Below are 25,560 nucleotides of genomic sequence, written 5' to 3'. Positions count from 1 at the left end.
GGAGCTCCCATTACTCAGCACTTGGGGCCCCTCTGTCTTTAGCCCGGGCCAAGGCGCCTCCTCCTACTCCTTCTTCTGTCACTGAGCTCCCAGCATCCCCTGCGCTCTGGATGATTATTACACGAGCCATTGGGCTCCAGGCAGGGGCTGCTGGGAGTTGTAGTGTCTGATCTTAGCTGCTGCAGAAACTCTTCTCTGATGGGAATCATGTATAATCTCTGTGCAGAGCTGGGGAATATGTCAGAGCTATAGAAACAAAGGATAATAATACAGTAGAAATGTCATGAAATAGATAGGGCCTAAATCGCTAGTTAGCTACCTCGGAAGGGATATCAGTGTCAGGCTGAATGTCAACCCCGAACATTTTCACCTCACCAAATCTGGCCCTCGTTGCAAAAAGTTTGGACACCCCTGCTTTAGGGCCATGACCATTGTGAAGGATGTATAAATTAACATTGCTATCAGAACTTCTCACCACTCGCTTCACTTCTCTCAATAGTTGGGTCATTATTGGACAGGGCTCCATTAAGTGGCAGAATTCTGAGATGGCCTCACCACAACTTCTGCAGCTTCAGTGTAAAAATAAAAACTGGATAAATAGATTTTGAAAAATAAATGTTTCTAATATAGTTAGCCAAAAATTTAATGTATAAAGGCTGAAATGACTGGGTGTCTAATATAATAGCCTGAACACTACTTCCTGCTTTTCAGCTCTCTAACTCTGAGTTAGTCAGTGACTTTAAGGGGGGCCACATGGGACATCATTGTTCAGTGAGTTTGCAATTGATCCTCAGCAATCAGCTCAGATTCAAAAGCAACAGTTATGACTCACGTGGCCCCCCTCAAGTCACTGATTGGTTACCGCCTAATAACCAATCAGCGGAAACCAGGAGAGCTGAAAAGCAGGAAGTAGTGTTCTGTTATGTTAGACATCCAGTCACTCCAGCCTTTATACATTACATTTTTGCCTAACTAACTGTATTAGAAAGATTTTTTTTATTTTGCACAGCCTATTTATTTACCCAGTTCTTATTTTTACACTGAACAATTCCTTTAAACTATTTGAGTCTGTGTCTTGTAGAAATTAAGAAGTCCTATAAATTGGTTGTTGCATCATCCCAAATGTCATCTAGTTGTTGGCTGTTTTACAATTGCTCAGAAGTGATGTGTGGGCACAGCGTAATGGCTGTCAGAGTTATGCAACACATGTGGCACCTTGACTGTCATGGTGTCAGGGAGAACTGCAGTGTTCAAAGCACCTCTAACTGCTTCCTATTGAGATGGGTGTCAAATGCTCTGCCTGCGGTAAATGTTGCTGCCAGCACATTTCTATCAAACTTTCTTTTGGAAATAGTTTTTTTTTTTTAAGGAAATAAGTTATACTGTGCCTTTATAGGAAAATCAAACCCAAAAGTTAAAAACCCCCAACCCCCTACCCTACATAGACTTCCTCCTCCCCCCAGCAAATGCCCCTAGGTCTTTACTTACCCCTCGGTGCAGATTCTGTCCAGCAGAGTTCACGGACGCCATCTTCTTCGCTTCGCTAATCTTCGGAATGAGACTGGCGTGGTGGCGCATGTGCAGTTGGAGCAATTTTCTGTATCGCGACAACTACGCATGCGGCGGAACTTGCGGAAAATGCCAAAGCGCTGGTCTCATTCTGAAGATTACCGAAGTGGCTGAAGGTGGTGCCCGTGAACTGTAATGCCTAAATCTGCACCGAGGGATAAGAAAACGATTGGGGCATTTCCCCGGTTTGACACTTAGGCTGGGGGAGGAGGGAGGGGGGGGTCTATGTAGGGTAGGGGGGTCTATGTAGGGTAGGGGGGGTAGGGTTTTTTTTTTTAACTTTTGTTTGATTCTCCTTGAGGAGCTCTTCTTTCTACCTATGTTCTACTGGTTTTGTGTGTGTATACACATTTATTTATGGAACATGTGTAGTGTACCTGATGACTAGGGATGCACCGAATCCAGGATTCGATTCGGGATTTGGCCTTTTTAAGCAGGATTCGGATTCGTCCGAATCCTTCTTCCAGGCCGAACCAAATCTGAATCCTAATTTTCTTATGCAAATCAGGGTCAGGGAGGGAAATCACGTGACTTATTGTCACAAAACAAGAAAGTAAATAATGTTTTCGGTTCGGTATTCGGCCGAATCTTTCAAGAAGGATTCGGGGGTTCAGCCGAATCCAAAATAGTGGTGACTGAAAGCTATGTGCTTATTCATAACCACTTCCTTCACTGTGTTTAGGGCAGCTATGTGCTAAGCATTTTCTCCACATTCTTTGATGACTGTGTTGTCTGGATCTATATTGCACAAAGGAGAAATATGTTTCCTAAAATTAACATCAAAATAAACCTCCGCTATAAAAAGATTTTAGAGTGGCTGTCTCCATTGGCAACCACAAAGACGTTTTGGTTCCTGTCCTGGCACGCTCTGCTGGTAGTGATATGATTTGTTTAAACGGTAAGGCATTTTTTATAAGCTTAAGGCACAAAATGTCCTAAATATATTGATAATGGCTTGAGTGCATACATATACATACGCACAGACCACAATATGTATATTATATCCCCTTATAAGAGAAAGCTTTATATCATGCTAGGACCCATATAATGAGGATTCTTGGGTTTTAAGTAATTCTGTTGCTGCATCTTTACTATTACTAAATGATAATGTCAAGCTAAACTGCCTCTTTTATACCACTAAGAAGATGCTTGCTCTCATTGTGATATATTTATCAAAGAGTGAAGTTAGAGATCGCCACAGTCCTCTAGAGTGAAATTTAGGGATGCAGCAAATCCATTATTTTGAATTTGGCCGAGCCCTGAATCTTTTGCGGTAGATTTGGCCGGATTCCGAATCCTTATTTGCATATGCACATTAGGGGTTGGAAGGTGAAAACATTTTTTACTTCCTTGTTTTGTGACAAAAAGTCACGCAATTTCCCTCCCCGCCCCTAATTTGCATATGCAAATCAGGATTCGGTTCAGCCGGGCAGACGGATTCGGCCGAATCTTGCTGAAAAAGGCAGAATCCTGGATTCGGTGCATCCCTAGTGAAATTCCACCACTCTCCATTCATCTATGGGATTTTTAAAAAAGTGGCGGAATTTAACTCTAGAGGACTGTTATCTCTAACTTCACTCTTTGATAAATATACCCCATTGTGTCTATTTGCTAGCGCTCTTATCATTTTTTTCTTTAGGATTAATAGGAGCCCCTTTCTATCCTTTTCTGTTAACCCCGTCCTTCCTGTTATCTCTGTGACAGTGACTTCTAAAATAACCCCTTGTTTCCACTGCTGGCAGAACATTTAAAGGGGGACTATTATGAAATAATGACGTTTCTATGTTTTCTTTTATATAATTCAATCCCCGGGGCTAAGCCTATGAATGTAAAATAACTACCTATAAAAAAAACTCCAAGCTTCCAGGACAGGTTGCTATTGCAGTTTGTAGTCCATGAAATGTTCCGAAGTTCTTTTGGTAAGTACTGTGAAGTGATTGGGAGCTAGAAGTGGATCTCGGTGGTGTGAAACACGTGCCCGAGCAGCTGACTTGCACATAACAGCTGCTTAATCCTTCAATCTGACAGTTTGACATTCCAGGAGAGGCACTCTGGTGCACTACACACTGTTCCTTTTTCTGTCTAAATGTCCCACTCTTCCCTATTCAGGAGAAAAGGGAGTGATAGTTTTTCATGCTGGAAGATATTAGTAGCAAATAGCTGGAGCCTGTAGGTAAGGGATAATTAAATAAGGAGATATTTAGAGGGTAGGATAACATTTCTGTGTATTCTCTTTTCCTTGTGATTAGAGATTACTGGTAGAATGACTTAAATGTGATATTCACCTTCCAAACACTTTTTTTTTTTTTTTTTTTTTCTCAGTTCACTTATTTTCAGACCAACAGAAATTGATTCTCAGTTTTTTATGGTTTTCCAAAGTTTTTAAGTTTACTGTTGAAATCCTAGTGCGGCAAGTTTGGGCGACTTCTGAAAATGAAGCACCGTGTGCATTGCCGCAGGCGATTTTCATTTTAGCCGGCGAAGGGCAGGGGGAAGGCAGTTCGGGGCGAAGAAGATGAGATTTGACGCTGGCGCAACTAATCTCCTTGAATCTGCTTGTGTGGCCAGACCCTAACAGCTGCCTTTAAAAGGGAACTCCAAACAACCATAACTTATGGTTTTTGAAAAATAAACTTAATTTCAAGCAACTTTATAATATACATCATTTATAAAAATATGCAGACTTTTGATTTTTAATGGTTTGGAACAGGTCCCTAAGCCTAGCACCTTGCTCTCCTGCTGATCTGTCTGACTACTTTGCTGAGCTGGCTGACTACTGTTACTTTGTATCAACAGCCTGTTGTCCTAAGCTGCATCCTCCAAACCCCACAATTCCCTGCACACGTGATTTCAATAAGGAACAGAACGTCACAGTGCAATGCATTGTGGGTTATGTAGTTCCTGCATGCTGTCTGTAAGCTGTGGAGAAGTTGTTACAATTTGTCACATCAGTGTTTAGTCCCTCCTTCCCTGTCAGGATTTCAAATGATTCAGAAAGAGAACTGTTAGCTGGATTTCAGCATAGAAAATGGCATTTATTCATACTTTTTGAAGCAGGTTATTGTGATGGGTATATTAGGGGTTTCTGTGTTATTTGGCCATCTTTATCAAATTTTGGTTTGGAAGCCTTCCCCTAAAAAACCTCTACTTAGATATTGTTGGAACATCAAACCTCTGGAAGGCTGCAAAAATCAGGCCACCCGCTACTCTGGTCATATGGGACTTTACTGTTAAGTTAGCTTGCTTTTTAATCTAACCTGTGTGCTAAGGCCCAAACGCAAACTTGCTGAACAGTTATGTCCCATGTGGCTCCCCTTAAAGTTGCTGACTAACTCAGAGTTAGAGTTGAAAAGCAGGAAGTTGTGTTATGTTAGACATACAGTCACTCCAGCATATAGATAGATAGATAGATATACCTTCAGTATCCGCACTCCAATTTCAATTCATGTACTCACAATTTGGAACAAAATATTCCCAGGCCACACTTGTGAAATAAGTGTCTTTTTATTGTACACACATTACAGTGCTCCAACGTTTCGGTCCCTCTTGGGGTCCCTTGAAAAAGTTCCCAAGAGGGACTGAAACTTATATATATATAAATACATTTTTTTTTTTTTTTTGCTAACTGTTATAAACATTTTTGATTTTGCACAGCCTACCTATTTTTATTTGCACCGAACTATTCCTTTAAATCAGGCATAGTGTTTGTTTAGCCCGTACACAATCTCATTAGGTACCAACTCAATCTAAAGTGGCCAAGTAGTGAAACATACTGTAGGTTATGTATGACTTGCTTTTAGGCTCAGATTTTATCTGATCTTCCCATCCAACATGCAACAACATGAGATTTGTAGGGTGCTACGAAATCTGATCTCCCTAGTTAGAATGTAAAGTCGGATCAGATTAAGTCGGATGGTATAGTTTGTTCCTGCATCTTTATCCGACAGGCAATTTATTTTAGGGATGCACCGAATCCAGGGTTTGGTTTGGGATTCCGCCTCTTACAGCAGGATTCGGACGAATCCTTGTTCCTGTCCGTATCCCGATTTGCATATGCAAATTAGGGGCAGAAAGGGAAACCATGTAACTTTTTGTTACAAACACGGAAGTAAAAACATTTTCCACTTTTCTCTTCCTGTCTGTAATTTGCACACGCAGATTAGGATTCGGTCCGGTACTGGGGCCGAATCTTTAATGAAGGATTCGGGTATTGGGCCGAATTCCAAAAAGGGTCATCAGATTTTCTCATCAGATGCAGCGTTTCCATCAAACAGTCGTGTCACATTGGATGGAAGTTTTTCATGTAGTTTACCCATCCGATTTTTCTATCAGTCCCATTATATTTTGCCCCATGCGGCTACATCTGATGCATTTTGTTGCATCAGATGTAGTCTTTCAAAAGCGCTTGTGAAGTTTAGCCTTTAGTTCTTTCCCATACATTCCTGGTCTTACTCTGTTGTTGAACCAGATCCAGCTTGATTTTGGCCACACATTTCCTGCACATGCAATTAGACCTAGGCAGCTGTGTGCAAGCAGCATATGCAAAGGGGGAAAACCAGACAGGGGATATTCTCCAGCAAAGTGTAATTGTAGGAAAGCTGCGAGGTACAGCTGTAAATACAAAGGTTAGTACATACCCTAAGCCCTGGGTGTAGAGCCTGCACAATGTGGCTGTAAGGGTCGCTGTTGCACGTATGTTCCAATCTGTCAGTGCCTTGCAACAAGGATAAGCTGGACTACTTTATAATCACTGTGTGGATAACAGGGGCCCCTTTTATGTTCTGGCACTCGTTTTCCATGTAGTGGTGAATTCTAAGGTGTAAAACAGTGGCAAAATTGTCTAGAAATGCACTCATTGGGGAGTCATTAAAGTGCTTTGGCATTAAAAGCTTTACTAAAGAAGTAGCTAGAAATGTTATGTTTTGTGTTTCTGTACCAGCCAAAGGCAACCACAGCCCTTTAGCAATAAAGATCTGTGTCTCCAAAGATGCCCCAGTAGCTCCCCATCTTCTTTTTTGCTGATTCACTGCACATGCTCTGTGCTGCTGTCACTTACTGAGCTTAGGGACCCACTCACAATATACAGTACACATAGAATAGAAATGTCACAATATAAGGCTGATTAGTAATTAATACAGATAATTACTACATGGCAGCACAGAAACCAGTGCAATTAGCATCAGAATTTAATAATCAGCCCTGTAGCATCAGCTTATATTACAGACCAACATAATTTTCTGCTTGATAATTAGTGACGACCCCTAAGCTCAGCTTCTCAACAGCTGCTCAGAGCCCACTGAGCATGTGAGTGTCACAGACACTTTCCAAGATGGTGACCCCCTGTGACAAGTTTGAAGTCCTGGATCATTGCTGCTATTGACAAGCTCAAACTTTAGGCTAGTGCAATAGGCTCAGTATATAAAATATGGCTTTTTGAGCCATATTCATTTTTAGGGTGTACTCCTCCTTTAACCTCATGCCTGGGCGAATGTGAGAAACAAATTCTGGATTTTTATTTCCTTCCACTTGTTTTTGGTTCCTTTTCCCCTGATGTTTGGGGGCAGTTGTGCTGTGGATGCTGGCAATGGTGGTGCAATGAAAATATCCGCTTTTTAAAGGGATTTGATCATGATTTTTATGTTTATTTCTAAATTACATTGTTTGCACTGCAAATAATTCAGTTTTAATATTGTGAAAGTTGTAATATTGGTGCGTAGGTGCATCTTGAGTCATTTTGGCTGGTCATGTGCTTTCAGAAAGAGCCAGCACTTTAGGATGGAACGGCTTTCTGTTGTTTCTCCTACTCCATGTAACTGAACGTGTCTCAGTGGGACCTGGATTTTACTATTGAGTGCTGTTTTTAGATCTACCAGGCAGCAGTTATCTTGTATTAGGGAGCTGCTATCTGGTTTCCTTCCCATTGTTCTGCTGCTTGGGGGGGGGGAGGGAGGGGGTGAAATCACTACAACGTGCAGTAAAGAGGTAAAGAGTTAAGTTCAGTGTCGGACTGGACCTTTGGCGGGCCACCGGGTTACATAACTCGGGCTCCCGCAGCGCATGTGCAAAGCCGGCACATGTATGCATGCGCCAACACTTCCGCGTATGCATGGACGCCAGCTTATATGTACGCTGCCCCACAATATGTTTGTCTTTTAATGGGCCCAGCCAAACGGGGACTCTCTCTGGGCTGACGGGGGCCCACAGGGTCCAGTGCGACCCTGTGCGGCAGCAACTGGGGGCCGGAGGGCAGTTTAGGAAACATCGTTAATATCAGGTTTAATACCCGGTGTCCCGCTGGCCCAGTCTGACCCTGCTGAAGTATATCAGAGCACAAGTCACATGTCTGGGGGCAGCTGGGAAACTGACAATATGTCTAGCCCCATGTTAGATTTCAAAATTAAATATAAAAAATCTGGTTGCTCTTTTGAGAGATTTCCGTGCTGGAGCAGTACTATTAACTGTGTTTTGAAAAAAACATGTTTTCCCATGACCGTATGCCTTTAATTGGTTTCACATTCTTCTGAGCATTGTCCCGTTCAGCTGCGGGCAGACTTGCTCTGCAGCGAGAGATTGGCATTCTGCACTGAGTTGCGTGCCCCTTCCCCCTCTCTCCCTCCGTGCCATCCCCTCTTACGTATCATCACTTTCTTCGAAACAACATGCAGAATGTCAGCTGGTGCATGGGCTGCGTGATGCAGGGACAAATTGTTTGCTTCCGAAACTTCAATCCTTGCGTTATGGTAAGCACATCATTGAAATCCCCCCTATTTATATTCATAAAGTAGAAGACCTTATCTGGATCTGTTTTCCTAAAGGTCGATGTCTGTCCGTCTGAGCAGGCCTTGTTTAGACGGCACAATGCTGGTGGAATTTCAAGCTTTTACATAGTTTATTTTAATCCCTGCTTCCAGTAAGGAGACGGTACCGTTACAATGTCGGGTTTTTGCCTAGTCATTTTCAGCCTTTAAATATAGCGAAAACAGCTGTGACTTGGGCCTGAATGATCGTTCCGAGTGGGGGTTAGTTTCATAACTCTCATTGTCCGTTGGGAAATTACACTTGTAAGCTAGGGCACTTGGCTCCTTCTTAAATAAATGTAACAGATTTAGGTGTATCAGAAGCACCAATGTTGTGTTTGAATGCTGTTAAAGCAATAGCAATGTTTTGCCATTCCTGACTTCTATTGAAGTGGTTTGTTTGTCCTTGAATGCAGACATGCTTATTCGTTCAGCTAAAAGACTTTTTTTTTTTTTCTTTGCTTTCATTTTTTTTCCCCCCAGTACTAGCTTCATTAAACCAATATTTACCTATGCCAAGGTCACCAAACTTCCCTCCCCAGGCCTCACCAGAAGGGGCATGATTTGTGGATAAACCCATAGGGGCTAATGTACTAACAGGTGCACATAGAAAAATAGACAAATGATAAAGAAAAGTAAATTGCCATCTGGGAAAAAAAAAGTAATTGAGTTTAACTGAAAAGTTTTATTCAATGGCAAACTCGCCCTTTAATGCTTGTCCTGCTGGCTGGTGTTTATGATATGATTTAAAGGAGAAGGAAAGGCTAAAATTAAGTAAGCCTTATCAGAAAGGTCTATATAAATACACCAGTAAACCCTCAAAGTAATGCTGCTCGGAGTCCTCTGTCAAACGAAACCGTTTTCCTTCTATTGTGTACACATGGGCTTCTGTATCAGACTTCCTGTTTTCAGCTTAAACCTCCAGGGCTAGGGCTTGAGCATGCTCAGTTTGCTTCTATCCCCCTTTCCCCTCCCTGCTGTAATCTGAGCCAGGAGCTATGAGTGAGCAGGGAGATACTCGGGCAGGAAGTTGTCACAACAAGCTAATACGGCAGCTGCCATTTTAAACAGCTTCTAGAGCTGTTTACTCCAGGTATGGTAAAGCATTTTGCAGAATAAATAGTCTTATAGTTTACACTATTGTGGCTAATCTATTGGCAATAAACTGACGCCAAATGATTTTTATGCCCCCCCCCCCCCAGTCGGCTCAGGCTCCACAGACTTCACTTTGACATTTTAATTCAACCTTGCTCTTTGGTCTGATTGTTTGGGTAGTGCTGGGCCCCTTATGAAGATAAAATGACGTTCACACCCAACTTTCTTGGGTGCTGTAAGGGCAAAATTCTGCAATTACATATATGGGGTTTCTTACATGGTAACCTAATTTTTAGAAAGCTCCAAATTAATATCTGAAGTCCATCTTCCATGGAGACCATATTAAACAATTCACTTTTTTGTCTTCTAAATCCATGCTGATCGCAAAACATTGGTTTTTTTTATACAGTAAACCCCAAAAAATGAAAGTGTTTTAAAGTAATGAGAATATAATGTAGTGTTGCCCTGCACTGGTAAAACTGATGTGTTTGCTTCAGAAACACTACTATAGTTCATATAAACAAGCTGCTGTGTAGCAATGGTGGAAATTTAAAAAAGTCTATATGGCACAGGTTAAATAGTGAATAACCGATAATGCCATTATTTTCTACAGAGCTTATCTGCTGTGTAACCTGAGCCTTTTCTACTTTGAATGGCTGCCCCCATTGCTACACAGCAGCTTATTTATATAAACAATAGTAGTGTTTCTAAAGCAAACACAGCAGTTTTACTAGTGCAGGGCGACACTGCATTATATTTCTATTTTAAACACTTTAATTTTTTTTATGTTACTATTTCTTTAAGGGATGTGGCCAAAATGATGGGGGGAATAACCTAGGATCCAATCATTCTGGTTTCCAGACCTCATGCCTGTATTTGTTTTGCTGAGAATTCATGTAGGGAGAGAGAGAGGATAATGTACCCCCTATTGTAATTTTATAAAGATATAATGTCACCGAGGAGTTATGTGACCATATAAAAGCACGAGGCCGAAGGTGACTTGTAATATCTTTATAAATTTCTGTAGGGGGTACATTATGCATTATAATCTACATTTTGTTTATCGGGAGGGGGGGGGGGTCGGCGTCCAATTTGGGCGCACCGGCGGTTAATTAGAACGTGGCAGTGTGAAATTCGGACACAGCGTCAAATTCAGTGGCCGGGGACCCCTGTTATGACCAGACTTGAGATTTTTTTATACATGTATAGATAGAAAGATAGATAGATATAGATCTATCTCTATCACTTTACTATCCAATCAATGAGCATCACACAGCTGGCCTTCCATCTCAAGGAAGGTATTAAAGAATGGTTTGTGCATGTCTTGCTTATTAAATTTTGAATATTTTATCACATATGTAACAAATTGTGTATAGTGGTTCCTTTCTAATATATTGTATATATTTCTCTCTTTTAATTTAGACCTCTGGAATTGAAACTTTAGTAGAGGAGCTCTGCTCCAAACTGAAAGATCTCCAGAGCAGCCAAGGTGAACAGCAACCTATAAACAAAGGTAACTTTAAAAAGTCATGATATAACATTTTTGATTTCCATAAATCAGAATTGGGGTTTTCGGTCCCAGGTTGGAACGTATTTGCGGGTCTGTGCAGTGCAGCTGTATATGAACAGAGTTGTAGGTCCCAGTCAGGTATTTGTCCCAGGCAGGACTCTACGGTTAGTAATAAAGCAACCCTAGTGATTCTAAGGCAAAGTTAATGCAGTTCTGCAGAACCTTGATGCAGTTCTGAGCTATGATATGTCTTATCAAGATAAAATTGTAAGCGGCAGCCATTTAGGAACAATATAAAGGGTTGCTAGAAACAAACTTGAAGCAGTAGCGTTGCATCTGTGAAAACATTCAAACACTAATGACCCTTGATAGCTGCGATAAACTTATAAACTGCTAACATTAGCAACTGTTTATAAGGGTTATAACTTTGTTCTCCTAGTATAGTCAACAAGTATAGTTGAAAAAAATAACAGCATTTATTACTTCAAATTAATGTTTTTATTTTTCTATTTACAGAGAAGACTAATAAAAAGCTTGAAGGCTCTCCCTCTCCTGAAACAACATGTCTAAAGAAAGATCAGGCAGAAATGTAAGTGTAACTTCACTTTAATGAATGCTTCTGGTTAATGAGGAAGCAAAGGCCTTCAAAATTAAATTACATAAGCAGACAGTGATGCAATGGGGACTTAACTGCTGGGTCTCCAGCCCCCACAGACAATGGGGCAGATTTACTTAAGGGCGAAGTGGCCGTAGCTAGCGAATATTTGCCAGAATTTCCATCTGCAGTGACATTGCCAATTTACGAACAGGCATAGAGGACAATTCACTAGTGAAAGAGACTGTTGCTAGTGCAGTTTCATGCCCTATCGCCATGCGAATTTTCGCTCAGGTGATCAATCGTTGATTTTTACAGAAAGTTACCTCTTTCGCCAGTTTCCCTCGCCACCTTAAACCAGGCGAACTGATAAAATGAAATTACATACTCCTTAATTCTTGTATGCCGGAAAGTCATTAAAGTTCTAAAAAAAGATAAAAGATTTTTGTGTTAACAATTTTTAACTAATTTGAGGGGCACTCCACATTTGTTTTAGGGTGGGCTCATGTCTAGGGCATTAGAGGATCTCTTTATTCTTTATTTTGCTTTCTTGGACATGTGTAATAATAAGTGGCCACTTAAGGCATTTTAACCAACATCTCTAATAAAGACGTCTATACATACCTGCCCTATTCCAATTGACCTAAGCGTAACAGTACTAACAAAGCTTTGCTAGGCAGAATTGAACACAAGCGAAAGATCGATATGAAATGCTCGCGCTGACGAATTAACGCTAGTGAAAGAGAGACGCAACATCTCATTTTAGTGAAATAGTGTAGCGGAGCGTTCGCTGGTGAAAATACGCCCTTTAGTGAATTTGCCCCATTGGCTTTTAAAGCTTCTCTCAAAAAAAAAAAAAAAAATTCTGTCTTACCTGGAAACCCAGGCATTAACTACGCATGCAAAATGGATCTCCAGTCAGAGGTCTTCTCCATAGCATATGGTCTGTCTCCCCACTGTCTGGTCACTGCTGAGCTCAGTCGCCATTCATTCATTGTCTGCACTGTGTCTCTTTGATTACCGCGTGGGTTGTCTTCCCCCAATGTATAATATAGTGGGTAACTCACCCACTACACTGGAGGGAAAGCACACATTTTGGGAAATAATTACCTATATTCTCATCTCAAATACGAGCCACGATTTGCTGTTTGTTTCAAATATGGTGGTGGTGGTGCATGGTGTCCTGTTTTTTTTTTTTTTTTTTTTTCCTTGTAATAGGATCCCTGAAAACGATCTATAGCAGTTTAACAAATGTAGGCACCTTAAAACCTGTACCATTTTGGACATTTCTACAACATTAAGTTGAAAGAGTTGGTGCTCCACTTTCACTTTAACATACCATATAACACTTATTCTACAACTGATTTTGAGTATTAATGTTGTTGCTCCATAGCAATTTTATGCTCTTTCTTGCTCTTTTTACAGGTATTACGAAGCTTTCCCACCACTCTCAGAGAAGCCAGTTTGCCTGCAGGAAATGATGACTGTTTGGAACAAATCTAAAATCTGCTCTTATTCTAGCTCTTCCTCATCTTCTACAGCCCCGCAAACAAGCACCGAAACACCATCTCCAAAGGAATGCAATAGTGAGTGCGAAACCATAACCATCAGCAAGAGTGGAGCTTTGAACACTGTACAGGGAAAAAATTCACAAAGAAAAAGCAAGAGCAAAAAGGAAAATAAGTTTAACGGCGGCGCAACTGATGATACATTTGGCTTAAGTAAAAGTGTCCGGCACAAGTCCAGCGGTAAGATTCGCCCTCGATCCTGGTCATCAGGCTCAAGTGAAGCAAGCTCAAGTAGTTATCAAGGGGACATGAAAACAAGGTTAATCAAAGTACGGCATAAAGTTCGTGAAGTTCGAAATAAGAAGGGTAAAAGTGGACAAAGGATTCCTGCTAAAAACTCAGAGAAGGTGGAGAAGAAAAATGCTGTTGGAAGCAGCTGCAGTGCAAGTTCAGTTAGACCGCTTTGTAAGCGGGTTAAACGGCATGTGAGAGAGCATGCATGGAAAGAACCTGAGAATGAAGGAAATGTCTGTATAGATAGGAAAAGTGAAACTGAATTCAAAGAGGAGCCTTTGTGGTATACCGAACCCATAACAGAATATTTAGTTCCTCTTAACAGCAAAAGCAAATTGGAGACGACGTATCGAAAGAGTCAGCAAAATTTGTATAACCCATCAGAAAATATTGAAGAGCTGTCTGAGTTTGTACATGCTCTACATCTAGGTAACCACAATATCCATGAAACATACCTCACAGCAGGTACTTTTATTGAGGGTCACTTTATAGAAATGCCTGCAGTTGTAAATGAGACCAGTGACCATACTGGGACCTCGAACTGTTCTCTGTTTGAGGACAATTATTTGGATGATATTCATCCTTTAGAACTTAAGCACTTCTATGAAGTTGAAATTGACCAATCCATGTTGGATCCTGGTGCCTCAGAAGAAATGCAAGGAGAAAGTCGTATCTTGAATATGATCCGACAAAAAAGTAAAGTGAAAAGTGATTTTGAGGCCGAATTTTGCAGAGTGTTGGATGAAAAGAGATTGCAAGGGGAAAGTGCAATATGGTCAGAATCAACCAGTTCTGTTGGTGCTGATGGTTTGTTCTTTCAAGACCACAGTAATTTAGCTCAGTTTTGGGAGCCCTGTTCACCTTCAAGCTCTGTTGGTGCAGACGGGGAAAGTTTTGGAGGGGACTCCCCAAATGCATTTTCACCTTTTCTAGACAGCACAAAGCTTAGCACCCATTCACATGCGCGCAATCAAGATTTATTTTTTGCTGCAAGTAACTCATCTTTTTCAGTGTTTGAAGTGCAGTGCAGTAATTCTGTATTCACGCTGCCCAGGGAGAGTGTTTTGGATGACAAAGTTAAAGCAGACTCTTGTTTCACCATGGATGGGTTTGGTAAAACGCAATCACGATTACTAATATGGACCAAAAATAGTGCCTTTGATGAAAATGAACAATGCTCAAATCTTTCAACTCGTACCTGTAGTCCATGGTCACACTCAGAAGGAGCCCGATCGGATACTGAAACCTTAAACAGTCATTTTGAAGAACCCTCCCTTTCAATTATTGAAGACCTGAGTTATGATGTTCCAAGAGTGATTTTAAGTCTTCAAGATGATGATGCATCATGTTCAAATACCAGGAGTTCCTTTCAGCAAAGCAACAACTTAGAAGATGAATCGACTTTGGTCCTAAATAAGAAATCAAAATTGGAATCTGTTTGTGGTATTCAACTTGAACAGGAATCTCATGAATTATCAGACACTAGCGATGCTGGTAAGACAAGTTACCAGGGTGAACATGGGTACAGCTCAGGGGTCATTCAGGACATCTGGACAAGTATGTCGGACAGGAATTCTGAGATAATGGAAGATCCTTTATTCCCAGTCAGTGTAAACGCATACAGTTGTCCGGATACTGAGGCTACAGATGAAGCCTTTCAGGAACCCAGTAAAGCTGTCCAAAGATCTGAGTATCATCTTTGGGAAAGCCAAAAAGACCCTTTGGAAAAAAGAGCTTTTCTCGAGTCTGATGTAGACTGTGGAGATTATACTACCCCAGCCAAACCCTGGGATGTAAATCATGTTAAAGAAAACTCCTTCATTCTTGGAGGAGTTTATGGAGAGTTCAAGGCCTTTGGTGGAGATGATGAATGGGCTGTGCTTCCATCCAATCAGGAGAAAGATGGCTTACTGGAATGTGCCGCTTCAGATGTTGTTACAATTGCAGGTACTGATGTTTTCATGACGCCAGGTAACAGTTTTGCACCTGGCCATCGACCATTATGGAGGCCATTTATTTCATTTGAGGAAAGCGAACAGCTGAAAAATGGGGATAAAGGCCTAAATAAAGGTTTTTCTTTCATTCTCCATGAAAACCTTCTTGAAACATGTGCTAACTTACAAATAGATGAACCCGACTTGGGGTATACATTCTCCTCTTTTGAGCTGAACAATCGTTTTTCGCAAGTTCTTCATGTTGAGTGCTCATTCGAGCCTGGTTGCATTTCGGCATGTAGCCCTAACTTCAAGCCAAAATCTTTCTGTTTGGGTTCAGGTGGGGAAGCAGGCAATCCTAGGATTTGTGGCATCAACAGAACACAGTACAGGTCAATAAGAATTTCCCCACGGACACACTTTCGCCCAATATCTGCATCCGAGCTGTCTCCTGGCGGGGGAAGTGATTCAGACTTTGAATCTGAAAAAGATGAGGCGGCTGCACCTGCTGTTTCTGAAGAAGTGTTTGTGGATCCTCAAGGTGATCTTAAGCCGCTGGAAGAGGATGCAGAGAAAGAAGGTCCTTTTTATGGAAAGTCTGAGCTTGAGTCTGGGAAGTTTCTCCCTAGCCTGAAGAAATCTGGTATGGAGAAGAGTGCACAGACCTCCTTGGACGGCCAAGAGGACTCCCTCGGTGCACTGCCCCCGGATAAACAGGACAATTTAGACTTCAGGATCATTGAGTCGTTGGAAAGTGATGTTGTGGAGAGCTCCAAAATAAACTGCAAAAAAGTTCAGCCGACTAGCCAAGCTGATCGAGGAGGCAGCTACGAAATGGGCTGTGAATCTATGTTTGCTGGAGAACTAGGAGAGGTAGGTATACTTGAATATACGAATTGTTAGGTTTTGCCTTAATGCATAAATCTATAAAATATACATAAATGCACTGAATTCATAATTTGGTTTGTTACTTGACCATATGCTAGCAGTTATTGCACTCATAAGACAATTTAACTGTAGACCACTGAATGCAGGATTTTTATTTAAATTTGACTATGAATATTAGGTTTCAAATTAATTTCAAGTTGTAGAATTTTTGTGAAGGATTTGCTTTTGGCTAAATCCAAAACATTATGGATTTTGTTTTCCTACCATCAATCTTTCTCACTAAATTCTTAGAACTGGAGGTACAGCATTTCACATTCAAAGAGAATAATGGAGGTCAGTTTCTAATTTCATGACCTACAGTATCAATGCAGTACCTAATGCATTATAAAATAATTATTATATGTTGGCATGTTTATATGGTCAAGGAGCTCCTTAGAGACTTCTGATTGAGGCTAATTTTATAACAGGCGGTACTTTAAAGGACCAGTAACGTCAATAAAAATTTAAAAAACATTTCATTAGCATACATTGGGAAAAAAAACAACAAAAAAACCAAGACAAATGAAACTTTAAAATTGAAAAGTCTTTATAAAGAAATAACTAACTGAAACTCGACTTGCACTCCTCTCCAGAAAAGGTGATCGCTATCCATCATGCGGCGCTCGATTTCTCATCGCTTCCTTCCTTATAGGAGATAGCCAGGGAGGAGAAATCGATCGCCGCACGATGGATTGTCACTTTTCCTAAAGAGGAGCAGAAGCGTAGTTTCGGTAAGTTATTTCTTAATAAAGGCTTTGCAATTTTAAAGTTTAATTTTGAATAGTTTTTATTCTGTGCTTACAGTACATTATAAGCCATGTGCATGGCTTGTGTTAATTATTGCACTTAACTGGGTAATCCCATTCTGCTTTAACAAAAGCAAATCGGCAGTCCAGTTAGAAGCTCTCGGTAGATATGGAGCAGCTCATAACAGGTTACAGCTAAGAGAAAGGATGGATTTTGCTTCTAAGTAAAACCATTCTGATTTATACAAGCCCTATTAATTGCATTAATATTGAAAAAGACAAATTCTGCAATTTTTCCCAAAGTGTCTTTGGTTTAGTTGCACTTAAATTGTGTAAAATATTTTAACATGCTCTGCTATTGGGTTAATTGTTACTTCTTTTAGTATCCATCACTGAACATTGATCTTCAGGGAGTGAACGCTGCCCAAGAGAAACAGTGCTGGTGGCAAAAAGCTCTGTACTCTCCATTAATATCTGGATCTTGTTGTGATGGTAAGGAATTTTAACACTGCATCTTGTAGGGGGGGACTCTTATGTAAGCGTGACATTCTCAGCCAAACAAAGTGAGATTAGGCTTTCTGTACCCCAAGAACTCTGTGTGATGTACAATAGGAAACTCGCCCAACCCAGTTCTATGCCTCTGTAAACTGTCACATTGTCCCTATCAAACGCTGAGATGCAGTAGACCTAGAACTCAACTGTGTGATTAAAAAAAACAATCAATGAATTACATAATTGTAAATACTGCAGACAATTGTATTTTGTGTTTGTGGTTTAGCATGGGCTATTTAAAGAGTATCATGGACTATTTAAAGAATATGTAAAGAAGGGAATTATCGAGAAAATGTAAAATTGGCTTCCGCGTACTGAAATATGAAATTTTGTAAATACAATCAGTTAAATATTCTGCAATAATTAAGTTTATCTTCACTGTTCATCTCTCCGCATTGTTTCTCTTCATTCTGTCTTCCTGCAGCAGTTGGGTGTCAGCTATTGATTGACCGTTAGAGCCAATATATTTTATATTTATCTCTTTAATTAAACAACTTGCTTATTTGTATTACAGCCTACTACATGAGCGTAAAGGACCCGAGTTGTGTAGAAAATGCAAATGGGAAAGAATCGTCTACCCCAGGATGGCATCCTCAAGAGATAGAAAAGGTATCTATGGATTTAACTTGTTCGTCCTTCTGTCATTGCATAATAGGCACAGTATATACATTTCTTTTCTCTTATGGGTATGTCTGATAAAATAGTTATAAGCCCACTGGCCCGTCATTATCCATGAACTTCTGCAATGACACAAGGGGATCTTTAGGGAGTTTTACACTAAAACCAACGCTGAACACCAAACTAGGTCTCACTTATTTAAGTGTAGAATTGGTCTCCATTTTCATTGGTACAGACTTGCAGAGAAACCATACATTGGTTAACACATGCAATGCTGTCCTGAGGTTGACCTACATACCACACTGGGTAGCAAACACTTCTAAGAATGTGTACCTTAACACTTGTGTGATTAGCTTTGCTGAAATAGAGAAGCTCTCTATGCATTGTATCTGTGCAAATGGATTCTCCGTGCACTCCTTTGTGAATGCAGCAAACAACGGTAGTGTTAAAGGGGTTGTTCACCCGTTTAACTAAATTAACTTTTATTATGATGCAAAAAGTGATATTCTGAGATCTGCAATTGGTTTTCTTTTTTAATAATTTGTGGTTTTTGAGTTTTTTTTATTTAGCAGCTCTCCAATTTGCAGTTTCAACAGTCGGGTTGTTAGGTCCCTGCCCAGCCCTAGCAACCATGTATTGATATAAATAAGAGACTGTAATATGAATAGGTGAGGGTTTGAATAGAAGATGAGTAATTAAAAGTAGCAATTAGATGGGGTCGTTGACCCCCATTTGAAAGCTGGAAGGATTGAAAAGAAGGCAAATGATTTAAAAACTGTAAAAAAATAAATAATGAAGACCAATAGTTACTTAGAATTGGCCATTCTATAATATACTAAAAGTTCACTTAAGGATGAACCACCCCTTTAAGGTGGCCATACACGCACAGATACCATATTCGGTGCGTGTATAACCGGAGATGAGCCGGCTGATATTTGCAGAAGACTTGGATATCGGTCAACTCGTCTATTGGGCTTGTTGTAAAATTTTGATTGGGAAAAGGAAGGCATCCGAATACCGGCCATTGTTGGTGCTGAATCATCAGATACAGGTAGAATTCTATTGTTTCTATCTGTATATCTGACCATTCAGCTCTACACGTTTGTATTGAAACTAGTGATCTTTCTTGTAAAGATAGTTATTGTAGGATCTATGGCCATCTTTACTGTGGCGCTTGCTTCAGACGGGTGTTTGCTAGGGAATTTGCCTGCAGGAACTACATAACCAGTGCATTGCACTGTGATAGTGATGTGTGGGTCTGAATTTCCCCCATCCTAACCTGCCCTCTGTTTGACCACCCGCACTTCCGGGTTCCTTTTATAGACCCGTGTCAACTCTCCGATGATATCACAAAAGTGGTGGGGCGAGCAGGTGCAGCGTCTATAAAAGACTAACTCGGAAGTCTGAAGCCGGCATTTGACGGTGGTGGTCGGGGAGATCAGGAGAGGAGCTCAACCTGCGCGGTCGGCCTGAACTTGTCCAACCCACGGGTATCTGGTCGGCCTGCACATCACTACACTGTGATGTTCCTTTCCTTATTGAAATCACATGTGCAGGGAATTGTGGGGTTTGGAGGATGCAGGCTGAGGACAGATAGCTGTTTATACAAAGTAACAGTAGTCGGCCATCTCAGCAAAGTAGTCAGACAGATCAGCAGGAGATATTGATGTATATTGCAAGTGGCTTGAAATTGTTTACTTTTCAAAAAGCGTTGGTTATGTTTGTGTGGAGTTCCCCTTTAAATAAACCGCATGTATCCGCGAGTAACTACTGAACCCCCTTCTCAACCTTTTTCAGGTTTCTGCATGCAATGATGCCAAAGTTGTCATCGGCTACAGCTCTGGAACACGATCCAATTGCTTCAGAAAGAAGATCTACTCCAGTGCCAGCTCAAGCTCCGACACGGCTTCAGATGGAGGGCGAGAATGGGCCGATATCTGTCGAGAAGAGCTCTTCTCTCGCACACAGCTGTGACGGAGTGTGGGGCTGTCTGCTGAATGTTTTATTATTATTTTCTTTGTTTTTTTTTTTTTCTCTCTCGCTCTCCGTCCCTTTAGTTGTCTTTACTGAAATTTTCAGTTACAATTTCAGACTTTCTTTGGTTTAGAGCTAGTTTTAGATACGTCTGCTAAAGTCCCTCCCATTTTTCCCATCTTCTTCAATCTAAATTTCTGCCTAGTCTAGTTAGCGAAGATTGTGTTGTGAGATCAGGAGCGGATGTGCACGTGCTTGTGTCGTAGAATCACTGCTTTCCAGCATCTAAACTTTACATATCCTTATTTAACCTCCTTTACTGTAGCCACAAATCCCACTGAGAGGTCGTACAACCTGCAGCTACATCGACTTGGGCTTTTGGATATACGTAGATATAAATATAATTTTTTTTTTCTGAATATATTTTCAAAACTAAAGAGATGCATAACACTGTAATCAGTCAGTGCCTTTCTGAATGTGGGGAGACTAGCATGAATGGCTTGCCCTAGTCTTCAAAGGAGAAAAAAAAAATTTTTAAATAAAAAAAGCATTAAAAAAAATAAAATAAATAAAGTTACAGTAGAAGCAATGAGATTGTGCTTTAGAGACTTAAAGAATACTGTGTTTTGTATTCAATTATATTTTGTGCCCCCCCTGCTGTCAGAGGATAATTTAGTTTTAATTCTAATCGCGAAAAGCCACGGATCTGGTAAACCCTGGTCAATGGGAGAGGGTCTGTAAACTTTGATCCATTTTTTTTTTTTTTTTTAATAAATGGTACAGGTATGGGATCCGGAAACCCGTTATCCAGAAAGCTCAAACTCCATTTTATCCAAATAATCCAGATTTTTAAGATTTTCTTTTTCTCTTTAATAGTAAAACAGTAGCTTGTCCTTCATCATCCAAACAAAGCAATGATTAATCCTTATTAGAAGCAAAACCAGCCTATTGGGTTTTAGTCACATTTATCAAGGGTTGAATTTCTAATTCATGTCGGTGTTTTTGTTTGTTTTTTTTTAAAGCTCCCATAAACTCGAAATTCGACTATCAAAATTTATTATGAAAAGGTAATTTATTTTTTTAAACTCTGGTGCATAGGATCGCCCCGAAAACGCAAATCGAATTTTAAAAATAACTGTCCGGAAGACTGCAAGTAACTCCAAATTTGTCAGGTTTTAGGTGGCAAATAGTCTAATTTGAGTTCTTGAAGAAGGAAAGATACTGAGGCAGTTTATTGCCAACAGTGTAAACAACTCTAGAAGCTCTTGGTTTGTTTAGGATAGCAGTTGCCATATTAGCTTGCTGTGACATGCCTTCCTGTCTTGAGTGTCTCCCTGCTCCCTCATAGCTCTGGGCTCAGATTACAGCCGGGAAGAGAAAAGGGAGGTTGGAGAGGAGCAAACTGAGCATGCTCAAGCCCTAGCCTTGGAGGTTTAAGCTGAAAACAGGAAGTCTGATACAGAAGCCCATGAGTACACAATAGAAGTAATGAAATGCTGTGTTTCTTTTGACAGAGGACTCAGAGCAGCATTACTTTGAGGGTTTACTGGTGTATTTATATAGACCTTTCTGATAAAATCTTACTATATTTTAGCCTTTCCTTCTCCTTTAAAGGGCATGTAAAGGCAAAAAAATAAAATCCCATTTTTACTTTCTTTAATGAAAAAGAAACCTATCTCACATATACTTTAATTAAAAAATGTCTACCGTTTTATTAGAAACCGGACTGTGTGCAGTGAAATTCTCCCTTGATTTACTGCTGTGGATAGGAATTGTCAGACGGTCCCTAACTGCTGAGCAGGGAAACAATCATACTTATGAACAGCAGGGGGAGCCCCCGCCTTACTTCCCAGCCATGCAGAACTCAAGCAGCTTTGCACAGTCTTAGTCTTGCAAAGATGTATAACAAAGTTACAAGATGGTGACCCCCTGTAGCCAACTTTGAAAGCATAAAATTATTTGTTTGATTAGGCTTGTGGTGCAGTAAGTTCATGTTTATATTTAGTATACAAAATACAGCATTTCTAGCCTTATTCTATTTTAGACTTACTTTACCTTTAAAGGGCCAGAGCACGAATCAAATTTGAATAACTCCCTAGTCGAATTTGACCATTTTGGCCATAAAAAAAAACTCTCAAATTAGAATTTTCACTTTGACCCTTGATAAATCAGCCCCTATATGTTTACATGATTTTCTAGTAGACTTAAGGTATAAAGATCCGAATTACAGAACTATCCATTATCCGGAAAACCCCAGGTCCCGAGCATTCTGGATAAACCGGTCCCATACCTGGAATAATAAGCTTATTGTGCCTCCCCAGCTCCTGACATTCATTGAAACTCCTGTTGCTTATTATGAATTCTTCTTTTGCGTAATTTCTATGACAACCAAATAACGTGGTTGTTACGGAGGCCCTTTGTCCTGCCATTGGCCGGGAGCCATTTACTTGAAATCACGCGGCTGCCGCGATTGTTACCCTGTAGTGTCGCTGGTGTTACTTAGTCTCATAGTTTCATTATTTTTTTTATGTGTTTGAAACGGATGCTATGGGCAAGTGCGCGTGTGGCAATAACGATTTTCTCTACATTACGTGCGTGGATGGCGGTCGTCGGTTCTTTGTCGAAACCTATTCCTTGAGCGCAGAGTCTCAAAGTGTGCAAACTGTACCAAAAAAAAAAACCTAGCGAACTCTTGTGTACTTGTGCCAAGAGTTTAGAAGCACACGAAAATAAAAAAATAATAAAAAATCTATCAAACAAAAAATAATAATAAAAAAAAAACGTTGAGAAGCATGCTTAGAACACCTGGGAAATGCAAAAAGTTTCGCATTGCTTTGGAACAAGTCTCATTTTTAAGGCAATACAAGTCGTGAGTAAAAAACGGTGTTTAAGATTTCAGTTAAAAGTAGCGTTGAAATAAGTTCATTCACTTGAACTGTTTTTTTTGTTTTGTTTTCCCTTTCCTTTTTTTCTTGGCATGAGTTGTGGAAAGGATTAAAGAGAGAATTCTGTTTAAAAAACGCGGTATCGGGAATGTGGCAAATTTGAATTCAATCCAGCTTGTTCGGTCGGCACGTGATGCAAAGTTGCATATTGCAGTGATTTGTTTTGCTATCCCGTCAATGCTGATTTTTTTTTTTTTTAGGCCGACATCGTACCTGATAAAGCCCCACTTCCCACCCAGACTATTCTGAAACAAAACATTTAGTTCTTTATCCTTTTTTGTACACCATTGAGCTTTTTTTTCCAATAGTTTCTTTGGAAATTATATACGTGCAAAGACATTTATTTAGCTTTTTTGTTTTGTTTTTTTTCTTAAAAACAAAAAGTTTCTGGAGCTTCCTGAAAGGGTTGTTTGCTAAACCCGCACTGAAAATAAAATTTGTGAATCCTTGTCCTTTTGTTGTAAGGCATAAAACTCTTGCAACCAAGGCTTTACTTACATCAGTTCTATCGAATCACTTCTTGCAGGTTTTTGTTTTGTATTGAGGTATCCTGTCCCCAATATAACACGCTCTCTCTCACACACTTACACTTACAGAGCCTCTGTCAGAACTCCCACTGATCCTGCAAATTCAGCAGCAAATAACACAGCGAGCGCTTGGCAAGGGTTTCATTTTTTTTGGGACGGAAACACGATGCAGAAGCTCCTTTCTTTAATTTCTTCCCTTGTGGAGCAGTTCCATTCATCCATGGTTGGCAAAACGCTGATCGCTCTGTGGTATGAAGCGCGTTGCAAATCCTCCGCACTGAAAACAGTTTTCCGTTCCTTCCTGGGCTGAAATTCTGTTTTAAAAAAAAAATATATATATATAACTTTTTTTTTTTCTGTGGTTGTATTGTTCTAATTCATGTACACCAGAGTAACGGATTTTGTTTCTTTGTGGACTTATTTAACACCAAATAAAAATTTTAAAAACCTCAGGGGGTTTTGTGTTTTTTTCTTTAAAATAAGCTAGTGTGCCAGCATGAATGTACTGTTTTGGCAGTGCCTTACATTCTGTGATCTCTGATGCAGTGCTCCATGTTGCCAGTAAATAACTATGGTACCCCCACACTTTTTTTATTTATTTATTTATTTTTTACTTACTTTTGGCTGTGAGCATTCTGTCCTGTTATCCTGGTGTCTCAGACTCTCAGACATACCCTAGTCCATGTAAAGTACTGAAACAGTCCTCCTCCCAGGGCAGAGCAGGGGATGTTTGGCAGACTGGAGCAATATGGTGCCATTACACGCCCAGGATTTGTACTTAAAGGGGAACTCTACACAAACAGAACTTAAGCTTTTTTGAAAAGTAAACATAATTTCAAGCAACTTATATATACCATACCCCCCAACTGTCCCTTTTTCGGAGGGACAGTCCCTCTTTTGACAGCTCAACCTGCTGTCCCTCATTTGTACTGGAAAGTCCCTCTTTTCTCTGCACTGAACAGCCAGAAAAAGAAACAAAGTTTCTCACTTAATTGGCTTTTAGCAGAGAGCCCAGAACAGCTAACAGGTGCAAATAAGATACTTTGTAACAATTTTGAGACACAAAAACACAGTTTAGATAAGGAGAAATATTTTCAAACATTCATAACTTGCCAAATTTTGTAAAACAAACATGGTAATTAGGGGGTGTGGCCACATAAAGGGGTGTGGTCAAAAAAATTGCTGCGCTACGTGCGGAAAAACATTTTTGTCCCTCTTTTTACGTCCAATATGTTGGGAGGTATGATATACATCAATTAAAAAATATGCAGACTTTTCATGATTTTTAATGGTTTCTGACAGTTCCCTAAGCCTAGCCCCCGGCTCTCCTGCTGATCTGTCTGACTACTTTGCTGAGCTGTCTGACTACTGTTACTTTGTATCAACAGCCATCTGTCCTCAGCCTGCATCCTCCAAACCCCACAATTCCCTGCACACGTGGTTTCAATAAGGAAAGGAATATCACAGTGCAATGCATTGTGGGTTATGTAGTTCCTGCATGTTGTCTGTAAGCTGTGGAGAAGTTGTTACAATTTGTAACATCAGTGTTTAGTCCCTCCTTCCCTGCCAGGATTTCAAATGATGCAGAAAGAGAAGAATTCTTAAACAGCTGGATTTCAGCATAGAAAATATCATTTATTCATACTGAAGATACGGTTCCCTTTTAAAAAAAAAAACCTTTTAAGCTTCAGCCCAGGGTTGTAGGTGCTCAATAACAGTCCTTTAAAAGAAAGGAAATACAACCTAGGTGTAGTTTTATACTAGTTTTACTTGTATTTTTTTAAATTGAAGTTTATATAGAATTAAAATATTTTGTAGTCCTTTTACAGAGATTCATTTGTCTACAGGTATAGGATCTATTATCCGAAAACCTGTTAAGCAGAAAAAACCCAAATCGAAAGGCTGTCTTTAGACTCCATTTTAATCAAATAATTAATTTTTAAACAGTAGTTTGTACTTGATCCCAACT

At 40.1% G+C, this 25,560-nt stretch overlaps 1 protein-coding gene across 1 annotated transcript in view; it reads left to right on the top strand.

Annotated features, from left to right (window-relative positions):
* kiaa0232.L (KIAA0232 L homeolog) overlaps window positions 1–21,633 on the top strand; it is a 34,484-nt gene extending 12,851 nt beyond the window's left edge. The window contains exons 4-9 of the mRNA XM_018228535.2: window positions 10,884–10,974; window positions 11,488–11,560; window positions 12,992–16,175; window positions 17,359–17,467; window positions 18,042–18,136; window positions 19,943–21,633. Coding sequence (XP_018084024.1) covers window positions 10,884–10,974; window positions 11,488–11,560; window positions 12,992–16,175; window positions 17,359–17,467; window positions 18,042–18,136; window positions 19,943–20,119 — 3,729 coding nt within the window. The 3' untranslated portion in view covers window positions 20,120–21,633. The remainder of the gene's footprint in view (window positions 1–10,883; window positions 10,975–11,487; window positions 11,561–12,991; window positions 16,176–17,358; window positions 17,468–18,041; window positions 18,137–19,942) is intronic.
* The last annotated feature ends 3,927 nt before the right edge of the window (window positions 21,634–25,560 follow it).

The sequence above is a fragment of the Xenopus laevis genome, chromosome 1L (genome assembly GCF_017654675.1).
Source record: "Xenopus laevis strain J_2021 chromosome 1L, Xenopus_laevis_v10.1, whole genome shotgun sequence".
NCBI classification, from domain to species: Eukaryota; Metazoa; Chordata; class Amphibia; order Anura; family Pipidae; genus Xenopus; species Xenopus laevis.
Note: the sequence above shows the minus strand (reverse complement) of the source record. Positions and strands in the feature narration are given on the sequence as shown.